Genomic DNA, 11,947 nt, shown 5'->3' with positions numbered 1-11,947 from the left:
GGAAAACTAGCTTTATTTTTATGATGAATCTGAAGTCATTTGATGAGCAACGCAAACCATGCTTAAAATAGTACATTAATCTCATCGCCTAAGCTTTCTTCCATAAATATTTGTGGAAGGCTGAACTATTTTGGTTTCGGGCAATTATCAAGTGTCGCCGCCTTGAGGTTTGAGAACGATAGTCGCTTTAAAGAATCGAGCAGGAAAAGGAGGGATGACAGACATTGTTAAAAGATGGGGATAGGAACAATGGAGGGGACGGAAATCTGAAGTAGGGGAATGGAGGGGAAAAGGATCCGATGGACTTAGGAGAATTAGGGCGACGGGAAAATGAGAGTGACACAGGGGAATGAAGTGAAAGAGATCCGATGGGGCTAGCTGATTCGTGACCGCGATTCGAGTGAAATTTGGGTTATGCAATTATGTAAGCTCGAGCGTTAAGAATCTCAAAAAATGCCATTAACAAGCCGTTACCGCAAGGCATAGCAACTTTCCATGAGTTCCGCTCCGTAAGTGGAATTAAAAGCCAAGCGTCTGTCGTTTGCTCTTGAACTTTATACCCAACTTGCACAATTAACACTCTTGCGGCGTATTTTTCCTGTGGAATTAAGATGCGGCGGGCTCGTCAAAGAAAGCGAATTAATCACACACGCAAGTCCCGAAGAAGAAAATATTTGGTTCGAGGTCATGGTCCACAAACCGTCAGTGTCTGAGTTTTCATCAAGGAGAAATATTTTCCCTTCCGACCGAACCAAAACAGTCTATAAGCGGTTTATGTTTATCATGCTACGTGTGAGTAACTTAAAAATACAGGCCATATTTTACACCATAACCCAACACACCCCCTTTCAATACGAACTCTCTCGATTCGCGAAAAGCAAGAATACAGCAAACGATATAAAAAAAATCTACATCTTTTATTCACAAATTGTGATGTGCACACACAGTGTCTTTATAAAAAAAGCTATCATTGGAAGGCAGTCAATTGCACCGCTTTATAAAATAGTACTATTCCATCCCATATCCCAGTGCGTTGTAAATTTTGTAAAGCAATTTAAAATCTTGGTTTACATGTATCTTTAAAATTCAAATATTTTTGCTAATTGTATCAAGTTGATATCAGCGAAAGAAAATTTTGAAAAAGTCAAACTTAACTGATTTCAGATGTATGAGGTTGATCAGGGCTGCTTGAAAACCGTTAGTTCAATGTCACGGTAGCTACGTTTTGATTGGTAGCGAGTTTTATGAGGGACGTTTTTATAAGCTCTGGTCAAGAATCACAAACCTTGATGCATTAAAGATTGTTGATATGAAATGAAGCGTGCTTGTCATTTGTAGCTGACTATCGTAACTTACAAACATTTTATCACGACAAGCCGTTATCTGTAATCGTAACAATCGTATTTCGAGGCTCGTTTCTAGGTTCCCTTTCTTGCACCAAAACCTGAACGCTCCCTGAGGGTCCTTCCTCTCTTAACGAAGACGAACTCTGTCCATGCTCATGAAACTGTTGACTTCTTTGAAGCCTAAATCGCCGAAGTTCCAATTGGAAGCGGTATTGTCTGTACGATCGTTGAATGATGGTAGCAGCTCGAATTTCCTGAATTCTTTTCAATGTTGTACTTTCCGTTTGAGTTTTTGCGCGCTTTGGGAAAGCGCTGACAAAATGATGTTCCATTCGGGACTTCATGAGAGCAAATGCTACAGAGCCGTCTTCTTCTTCAACATCTCCTATAACCCTGCGCACTAAAGCTTGCATCACGTCAAAACAGTGAATCCTATCGCCTTGTTTAATGGGAATATTCAGATTAATGCACGCAAATTTATTGGGATGCGGAATTCTCAATGGCTGTTCAAGTCCATCTACGAAGTCTGACAGTTGCGAATGAAGAATGTATTGGCTAGCATCGGGGTCATAACGTTCCCAATGGGCATAAAACATTTCCAAATCATCGTCTGTAATCCCGACTTCGTCTTGTTGGTGGGCTTGGCTTAGATTCTCCAAAATAATGGCTATGTACATGTTGATGATAATGAGAAAAGTCGAAAGTATGAACGTGATGAAGTAAAGAATAGCAAGCCATGGTATTCCACAGTTACCGTATGGCTGTCCTAAATAATTTTCATCGCAGTCAGGCGTTTTTATCAATAGCGGTTCAAGCACGTCATTCCAACCTGCTGAAGTAGACAGTCTGAATAACAGCAACATACTGCTGCCAAACGTTTCAAAATTCACTACATCGTTCAGTGCGCCAGTCTTCTTAACATAACCGAACGATGACATCCCTATAATCGCGTATATGAACATTACAAGAAACAACAACGCGCCAATGTTGAACAGCGCTGGAAGAGAGATGACCAGAGCGAAGAGAAGCCTGCGGATACCTCGGGCGCCTTTGTAGAAGCGTAACAGTCGACCAATTCTAAATACCCGAGCCACGCGGAATAAACTTGGGGTGACAATGAAACTGTAGTCAAGATACTCAAGGATAATTCCTACAAAGAAAACAACAACAACAAATTTAATTCTTACCAGTAATTCCGAGTTCAACTCTTAGGCTACTTCTGCTGTAACCACCAGAGAAGGTATACAGTAAAAACCTGCATTTAAGAACCTAGAATTTTCGAGTTCAGACTGAACAGGTTCTTATATTTTTAGGGTAGTTTTTCACAATTCAGGCTGATTAGGTTCTTAACAGGTTCTTATTTTTCAGAGTAACATCAATACATTTCTATATTTTATTTCATAAGATATTTAGATTTTAAATTGTCTGTATCACACTGTAGCTTTATTGAAAACATTTCTAATGAAAATCCAAACAATGTAAACCAAAGAAAACATATACACAAACACAACAATTTTTTGTCAGAAGTTTCTCACAAGTTTTAAGAAGATTACGACATTTTTTAATTTATAAGACATGTTTCGATGTTACTAACATCATCGTCAGTTACAGAATAACCGTTGAAAAACCGTTAGGACCATATAACAACTAGGCGAAACATGCATAATTAATTATGATTAAGTGACAAAAATAGACTGCAAATTTGAGTGAGTTACAAAGTGTTTGAAAGAATATAAAGCCTCAAGCGTAGGTGTCAAGTTGACGTGATGAACTTGTTGATTTAAATTGAGCTTTTCCCAATAGCTGTTATTGCAGTTATCAGCGGCTTCACACACAAACGAGGCGAAAGGGTCAATAGCTGTTATTGCAGCTGAGTCTGCGGTCAAAAATTCTTTTGTTTTAAAAGGCATGCAAACGAGGCGAAAGGATCAATACAATGCAGAATTGACCCTTTCGCCTCGTTTGTGTGTCAAGCCACTGATAACTGCAACAACAGCTATTCTGCATTGTATTGACCCTTTCGCCTCGTTTGCATGCCTTTTAAAACAAAAGAATTTTTGACCGCAGACTCAACTGCAATAACAGCTATTTATATACATAGCCTCCTTAAGTTTAAGTTGAAATTTAGTAGGAGCTAAATCAAGGATTTCGAAACAATCCGCAGAGCAAGATTGACGACAACGTTCTGAGCTTTGCAAGTGTTTGAAGACGTGTGAGAACTTGTCTGAAGAGAAATGTTCACGGACGCGCGTGGAAAAATGACGACCAGTTTCGCCGATATAGCAAGCATTACAGCAAGCACAAGTAAATTTGTAAATCACACGTTTAATTTTAATTCTCGCACAATTAAAATCCAGAATTTAGACCATCAAAATTGGAGTGATTTTTTTGTATAAGAACCTAATTTTCTTTGCCAGGCTGAACAGGTTCTTATATTTTTGATTATTTAAATGCCAAATTTCAGCCTGTAGGTTAGCGATCAACGAATACTTGGAATGTTGATTTAAAATTTAGACCAACAGAATGGAAACCTAATAGTCTATCGTTCTCTTTCAGTTCTTGCTGATGATAAGCACCGTATCTGCCCGTATCTGCAAGTTAGTGTCAAGTCCTATCAGGTGAAACATTAAGTTCTCCTTACTTACACTGTAAAGGCGGACAGGTTACAAGAATAAAGAAACTCGTCAGCTAAGCGATATTGTCTTGATGTAACACTAAATTCTCAGAACTCACATGTATGGAAATGTATGGGATTCAGTAAGGAGAATTCGATTTTCGTTCAAGTTTGTGCATTGGAGAACTATTTGAACTTATGACGACAGAAGTAAAAAAATATGTTTCCAGTTTCCGACTCTCAATTTTGGTTTTCTAATTTCCGCTTCAGCTGCGCTGTCAATCTTTCTGCTAACAACCGTTAGCAACATTTTCTTTTCAAGACGTTTTGAGGGGTAGGAAGAAGTTTAAAATATACAAACTCGTAAAAATATACTAAATAGGATTCTGGTTTATGAGTTAATTTGTTTTGCCTTTCGTGTCGTGGAAAGAGGTGGGAGCTCTCGAAAGGGGCGGAGAAGTGGGTGGAGGAGGGGAGTTAATTGGGGCTTTGAAGGCAGCTAGCAGTGACAAGTAAATTACAGCTGCCGCTTGTCTCGCTTCGCTAATTTACCGCTGAGAAGATAGTTCAAAGATATTTCCAAACATTTTTCATCTCTGCTCAGGTGAACTATTAACCAAATGTACAAAATGAAACTTAATCATTCGCTTAATTCTGACATTACTCTGCAATATTGTAGGCGACGAATTTGGGCGGGCTCAATGAATCCGCTAAGAGCAGAAATTTTCACTCGTAAATCACCAAGAGAGCCATAATATCAAAAGACCTGATGACGCAAGCAGATTATACTCCCGCCTGACTCCCGCCGTGACCGAGTTCTGGAACCTGAAAAGTCAGTTCCAAACTTATAAATTGACCGCAAATATTGTTCCGCCATGATCGCGCCATTAGCGCATATCAAAATGCGCCGGTATTTTTCGATGGATCAGAAATGCTAATGGTGTGGTTTTTTTTTCCTTTTACATGCCTTCCTTACAAATAAATGCACACATCTGTTTTTGTTCTGTTTGGTTAGTTTAACGGGAATTGCGCTTGGGCCTTAGCTCGCTTTAGAGAAGGGTGAGCTAGCAAGTATTGTCAGTAGTGATGGAGGGAAAATGAACAAGGAACAATAAGTCTAAAAATATAATCCACTGTTCAAAATGATCTATGCAAAATGCACTGCGAATATGAGCCAGGCGAGAACCACGAAAAAACTGGAGAGGAGGGCCAAATTCAAGTGGCGTGAAAAAGGGTCTACACTATATCTTGGCAATGTTTGTACCCGAAACGACATTAAGTTTAATTTCAGAACAAGATGACTGAAAACTGGCTTTGATTGAAATTCGTACAACGGTATCAACTGAGAAATCGCAACAAGCGAAACTTCATTTACTTGATATATTTTTGCGCACAAAAGAGCTACATTAAGAAGATTTCCGCAGAACATTCGAGCAATAATGGCAAAAATTAAGTTACCAAAAAAACCTCATGGCATGGTAATATTTTTAATACAGTTAAGAACTTATCCAGACTTAAGTTCCCAAGCTGACCCCGCGAAAGAAAATTGAACTTGAAGTTATCCATATTTCAATTAAAACTGGCGTTTCGCGTTAGTTAAAAACACAATAACACAAGCTTTAAGCATTCTTACGAGGTTTGACATTAACTTTCTCGAGAATGCTTGAGAGTTTAATCGCGGGGTCACTAAGAGAAATTAACTAAAGTGAGTTGATTTAAATTGTATTCCAAAAGTTGCCGTGCTATGAGAAGATTTTTAGTAAATAATTTTTGCACTTATTGCTTGAACTTTGAGCGGAATCCATTTTAAACAATTTTATAGTGGTTATCGTTCTTATCCAATACTAAACCAAATATTTCAATTTCTGCAAGTGAAAGGCAACTAAATTTCAGTGGGTTTTAAGAGTCAAAAACAAGATGTCCTAGTGACAACGGGAAAATGTAGTCCTTCCTCGGGATTACGTAAGAGACTTTTTAAAACCCGACCACGTAACCAATATCACACTGTAAACAAATAAAAACAGGGTCAAGTTTGGAGCTCGCGTGCTGTATGAAATAATTGCTAGCAATAAGCATGACGGCAAAGACTTGATGTTATGATAAATTTTGTGCTCAAAGTCTCACCGCAACAGACGGCACTAATATCTTGAAGTGCTTTTAAAGCACTTGAAAGCTAATTTACCACTAAAACGGCAAAATTATTTCCTGTCTCGAGGCACAGAAATACTTAAAAAATACGTCAATACTTCAGATGTACTCGAAAGTGATTTCAAGTGAAACATGGGAGAGTGAATTTTGCCGTTATAGTTATATTGTAACACGACCCAAAATTATAATTCAACTTGACTAGTAAAACTACAAAAATTCATGCTATAGTTGTCTTGTCTTGGCTTAGAAGTGTTCTCAGTCTTGGCTGCATGGTTAAAAAAGTTTGACTAGGAAGTTCTTATTAACTGGAAACCACAAATAAAAGGCGCAGCTTATTTTAAAAACCTGGTGTGAGATGAGCTATTTTTTAGTTTGCCTCGTTTATGTCGCTGTTATGCAAAAAAAAGACAAAAAGAAAATCCATTTCCAGGTCCACCAGTGACAAAGAACTTACAAAATTGTTACTATATTTAGCAGTATTACTTTCAAAATACTCACGAAGACAACATGTCGTCATAAAAAGCAGAGTGAAAGAACCTCTGCTAATGACATTACCTAGCAAGAGTAAATACAAGACAAAAGCGGGCACAAAAGCGATGTCTGGGCCAATTTTAAAAAGTAGTGACGGCAGGTAGTAAAACAGGCCAATATCACAGCCGAATCTATTCAAGCCTACAGTCCGGCTGACAACCTGCCTTACGAAAAAACACGACACTAACTCTCCTTCATTAGTTCATAGTTCGTCGTCAGACAAAATGCACTGCTGGGTCAAATCTTAAATGAAAGTCACCAGCTATTCGCCTACCTTAAGCTGAATAATCAGTAATCACACGAAACTTCTGCATGCTAGAGGAGCATGATGATTAGGGATTGGGGACATTAAGGGTGGGGGAACAGAAAGACCCTAGGGCACAATGAGATGGAAGAAGATGCCGGGAAGTTTAGCTCGGGGCAACAGGACACCAAAAATATGGACCCGATCTCTTTTCTGCAAAATCTGCATTAAGGGCGGAAATATGAAGTGACTTGCGATAGCAAGTGACAGATGAAGGACATGAAGCGTAAGTCATATTTTTAGGCCTTCCTTTCCCATCGAACTCATGCAGTGCTGATTCATCGTTCAATCTTCGCTTTTGACACCGCATTTTAAAAGTCATGCACTACAGCATGCTAGTCCAGCATATCACCATGTGGGCGTGCATGGTTTCTTGCACGTTACATTTGACATGCGTCAAAAAAATGTTTGCCTGTCAAACCACTCTTTTATTTCTTTAGTTCGTGTAATCAGAAGCCACGTACAGAGCACAGTGTGAATGACAGGTGTAGTCGAAACACTTTCGCACTTACTTTGTTTAAAATTACCTTCTTGTCAATGTTTGCCTTGGGCTGTCTGCTTGTCTAATTCGAGTTATAACATTAAAACCATTATGGCGGCTATGGCGTTAATAAGGCCGATTCAGTTCTAGTTACACGCACGTTCGCTACTCCTACAGGACCTACAGTAGCCAATCAGATCGTTTATTTCCTGCTTTTACTTTGTACCACTTACCTATGATTGATAATATCACGATGGTAAAGTCGAAGATATTCCACGGCTGCGTGAAATAATGTAGACGGAGGGCAACAATCCTGACCACAGCCTCCAGGGTAAATATAGCAGTGAATACGAGGTTTATTATATGTGATGACCCGAGAGAGGTCGGGATCGTAGTTAAGGAATACACATTTTCAGAAAACAATATTTATAGATTTAGGATTTGAAATGACAGCGGCTATGATAAACAAGACCATCATATCATGTTTGCTTCTTGCTACTGAGCTGGGAAATCAAATGGAAGTCTAAGATGAAGAAAAACCATACGTGTACAAGAGGTTTTTACAATTTCCCTTAAACCTTCACCAGGTCTCTATATAATTAACTCTACAACTGAATAGGGAAAGTGTTTTCTATTACCTTAAAAAGCCATCCATTTCTGTGTTTCTGTGATAGAAATATTTTGAACTGACCAAAAAAGAAGAAATAAATTATGTCAGTGATCCTTTTCGAATTTTTTCCAATTGCGCCCCCGTCTTTACCTATCACACGGCTTCTCTTTGGCTTTCTGGTACTCTGTGTTTTTCCGTTGTTTCTAACTCTTATGAATGACAACTCACTTGGTCTTGATATTTTTGTACATAATCACACAGCAGCAGTTTTAAAAAAGGATATTCATTGTGAGGACGACTTCGTCACTCTGTCCGTGGTGTTGAATCATCATAACCAACATGTTGAGACATATCATCGCCATTATCAATGTCTCGAACTTTGAGCTGTGAATTACATCGAACAACCTCGCTTGCCATTTAACCTAAAACCCCAAATAAAGTTAGTCAAATTTTCATATAAGGATATAAGAAAAGCTTACAAAGACTGACTAATAATCACTAATATCTTGTTTCGTAAGCCTTTAATAAAATTAGTAGTCTCAGTCTTGGCGTGAAACATTTAGGACATTTAGTGTTGTTGTTGTTGCAGATATATCAGTGTTACTGGCGGTTTTGCGGATACAGCCTTTTCGGTTGGAACGATAGAGCGAGCGATAGAGCCATAATCGATAATTACAAATTTTAATACAAAAATAATCCAGTGAGAGATTTTAGAATTTTTAAAGGTTATTTATTTGTTCGGTATCTTGATTCTTTGGGAGTGAAAGCTGGCATCGACCCCAGTTTCCTTTTGCAAGGCTTGCATTGAGTACTCACCTGAGGCCTACTGATCATTTTCTTTGGTTTCTTGTTAGCAGCTTTTTTCAGAGTGTTGAACCAAGCCTTCTGTGACGGTGTCAGGAAAATGTCTAGTGCTCCACTGTCCTCGTACTAAAAAAATTCACAAAAAGTCAAAGTGGAATCTATGAGACGCACATGGGCGGCTTTACCGTCTGCCACTACTTAGATATGCGAAAGTGACTTGAAACTCTTCTACAAACGGGAGTTTACACCACCACACAATGCTAGATACTGGAACCGAACGTAAATACAAGGAAAGGCGTAAGAAATAAAAGCTGTCATCTCCAGGCAGACAAAAGAAGACGCCAAAGGGGTAAAGGAGATGTCTGTGTTGCATTCCTTTTCCTGTTATCATAGTTAGTAGTATTCAGTACTATGTTGTTATACATTCCTATTTCTGTTGTACAAAAAGTGTGATTTTAAGTTGATTGCCAAACCCGTCCCAATGTTCAAGAGAGCTGAACTCTCATAGAATGCCATTCAACTGTGCCCAAACGACAGGAAGAGTGCTCGAGAGTTTACAAAATTCACGCATTGCGCGTCGCAAACCTCTAGTCGAAATGTTTCAAAACTGATGAGTTTTTACCTGTTTCTTCAATCGATTGAAGTTATCAATGATGACTCCAATAAACAGGTTCAAGGTGAAGAAAGAACCGACAATTATGAACACGACGAAGTAGAAATAAGGAATAAAACTGTGTTGGCTTTCCGGTTGATCATCAATCTGAAAAAAAAAAGAGAAAAATCCGCATAAACTGAATATAAAGCTAAGCAAGACTGACTGTCTGCTTTGAAAGAGGTGCCTCCTGGTTGAGATATTATCTTCTGCATTCTCTAAAAGTGAAAAATGTAAGGTCGGTTATTTTTCCAGAATAAAGAAATGAATCACTTTAATCAAATAAATTAAACAAAAGTTACTTCAGTTTCAAAAATGGCAAGGGCTTTGCTTCTTTGTCTACTAATAATAACAATGACAATACCAATACCCAACTATACGGGTGAAATGTTCGTCCGCCACTGCTGTTGTATTAACAAATCAAACACCGATAACATTTTCAATGGTCGACGTTTATCTTGTTATTTGTGCATATAAACTAGTCCTACCTCTCTAGCATCAACAGCATCCCTCATGATCTCCATCCATCCTTCAAACGTCGCCTAAACAAAGAACACAACACGGAGTCAGTCCATTTGAGGATAGCTTCTACCCCTGGGATTGGTTAATCTTTTGGAAAAGCTCCGAGGCATGAGGTGATCCTTGGGTAAATCTTCCGTGAACTGGGTTCCCTGTGTTAGTACGAAGGAAAATCCCGGCAGGATAGGGTGACCCTTGCGTAGATCTCCCAGGCATGAGGCATAGTCGCCCACGCTACCTGGAGCATTACAGTGATCTTTGGATAAACCTCACAGAAACGGGGTTGTCCAAGAAAAGCCGAAAAGGATAGGGTGATCCTTAAGCAAATCGTCTGGGAACTAGGTCAATGTGAGAGCCCCGAGGGTTAATTGAGGTGGTTCTTGGGTACTTCTCACGGGGACTGGGATGCCCGTACACCTACAAAACTTTCAAGGAAAAAAAAATCATTGACTCACCACTTGGAAAAGAGCGATAAATCCGTTACCAGCATTGTCGAAGTTGATATTAGAATTTATCCACCGATATCCCAGCCTATCACAATCCGATCTGTTCTGCACGATGCTGATCGGCAGGCGCTCCCCTTGACTGTCGACGCATTTGTAAAATCGTCCTCCAAAAAATTGAACTCCGACAATGCTGAAGATGAGCCAGAATACCATACACACCAACAGCACATTGCCGATCCCCGGGATTGCAAACAGCAATGAATTCACCACAACCTTGGAAGAAACAGTTGAAGGGATTTAAGAAGATTATAAGGCCATTTACCTTTGTTTATTTGTTGCTGCACCTCAGGTTACAGAATGCAATAGATCTGTTTCTTTCAGATTAAATCATATTTTGTGTGCCTAAGAATCCTTATGCTTTTGATAAACGAACAACTATCTGGGGATTATGTAATTCAAAATGGGCAATATACATACGAAACGAAACTAAATGCCTGTACTGTGCCCACCAGGTAGGATTTGTTTCTATGTTTACTTGTTGTTCTTGATCCTTGTTGTTGCTGTTTTCGTTATTTCGTGTTATTATAAGAAATTTGCAGAAACTGAACCCGGCAGTAATCAGCTGGAAATTGTGAGACAAATAAATTTTCCTTGTATACTCCAAACAAACTTTAACTAGGGGCTTTTTTCATCGGGGGTTATACCCAAATGTACGCAAATTTCTTACCGAGAATTCCCGTTCCATTTGATATTCCCCGGGAAATTGGGGTTGAATAATTTGCATTTTGGAAATTTAACAATTTTCGGATTAAATTTTGAAAAAAAATTCCGGTAGTATACGTTTGCCTGTTTCGAAAGTTCCTGAATTTTTGGTTGAATGGAAAGCGCCTTAGTTAACATGTTTGGTTCCCGAACGAACGCAACCTTAATATTGAGAAGCAGTTTATATTCATGAGATGCAGAAAATTGGATTGTTAGTTTTCTTGTTGAAGAGTTGTTTACCTTCATACCCTCCCAGCGTGAGATCGCTCTCAGAGGTCTTAGCGCCCGTAATGTACGCAGGGAACGAAATGAAGCTAGGCTACTGTCGTTATCCGTGGTCTGATTTTTCACTGTGGCGACAGAAATCTGCAAGAAAAATACAAATAACAAATTATAACATTTGTCACCATGGATAATTATAATGTGATTCATTATTATTGCGGCCTATTACTCATTCTTTACAAAATAATTATCAGAATGATATTCCCTTTCACTCTCTTCTTTTTTGTTATTTTAAATATTATATGAAGAAAGAGGTTTACTAAAAGAACGCCTAATCTCTTGCTATATTTTCCGGACTCAATAATTTTATATTGCCAAAATGGTTAAAGTTGTTACATTTTAATTTCACAAGTTAGATGAAATAGAAATAATCTTTATAGCGCGACATTTTTGAATTAGGCATCCCATGCGTTAAAAAGTGCTCCTTTTCCTTCATAACTTCATTAAA

At 38.6% G+C, this 11,947-nt stretch overlaps 2 protein-coding genes across 3 annotated transcripts in view; one reads left to right on the top strand and one right to left on the bottom strand.

Moving 5' to 3' along the window:
• The window catches only part of LOC145460697 (cation channel sperm-associated protein 2-like), a 260,280-nt gene that overhangs the window by 130,933 nt on the left and 117,400 nt on the right, over positions 1-11,947 (top strand). The gene's annotated exons all lie outside the window — the stretch shown is intronic.
• LOC145460244 (sodium channel protein 1 brain-like) overlaps positions 46-11,947 on the bottom strand; it is a 35,980-nt gene continuing 24,078 nt past the window's right edge. For both annotated transcript variants that reach the window (XM_081444995.1, XM_081445003.1), the window contains exons 19-26: positions 11,458-11,583; positions 10,465-10,728; positions 9,979-10,032; positions 9,461-9,598; positions 8,851-8,964; positions 8,318-8,456; positions 7,658-7,789; positions 46-2,496 (exon numbers count right to left, since the gene is read on the bottom strand). In XM_081444995.1, the coding sequence (XP_081301121.1) occupies positions 1,367-2,496; positions 7,658-7,789; positions 8,318-8,456; positions 8,851-8,964; positions 9,461-9,598; positions 9,979-10,032; positions 10,465-10,728; positions 11,458-11,583 (2,097 nt within the window). In that variant the 3' untranslated portion in view covers positions 46-1,366. The remainder of the gene's footprint in view (positions 2,497-7,657; positions 7,790-8,317; positions 8,457-8,850; positions 8,965-9,460; positions 9,599-9,978; positions 10,033-10,464; positions 10,729-11,457; positions 11,584-11,947) is intronic.

Source organism: Orbicella franksi, chromosome 1 (genome assembly GCF_964199315.1).
Source record: "Orbicella franksi chromosome 1, jaOrbFran1.1, whole genome shotgun sequence".
NCBI classification, from domain to species: domain Eukaryota; kingdom Metazoa; phylum Cnidaria; class Anthozoa; order Scleractinia; family Merulinidae; genus Orbicella; species Orbicella franksi.
The sequence above is the reverse complement of the archived record's forward strand: the minus strand, read 5'-3'. Positions and strand labels throughout refer to the sequence as shown.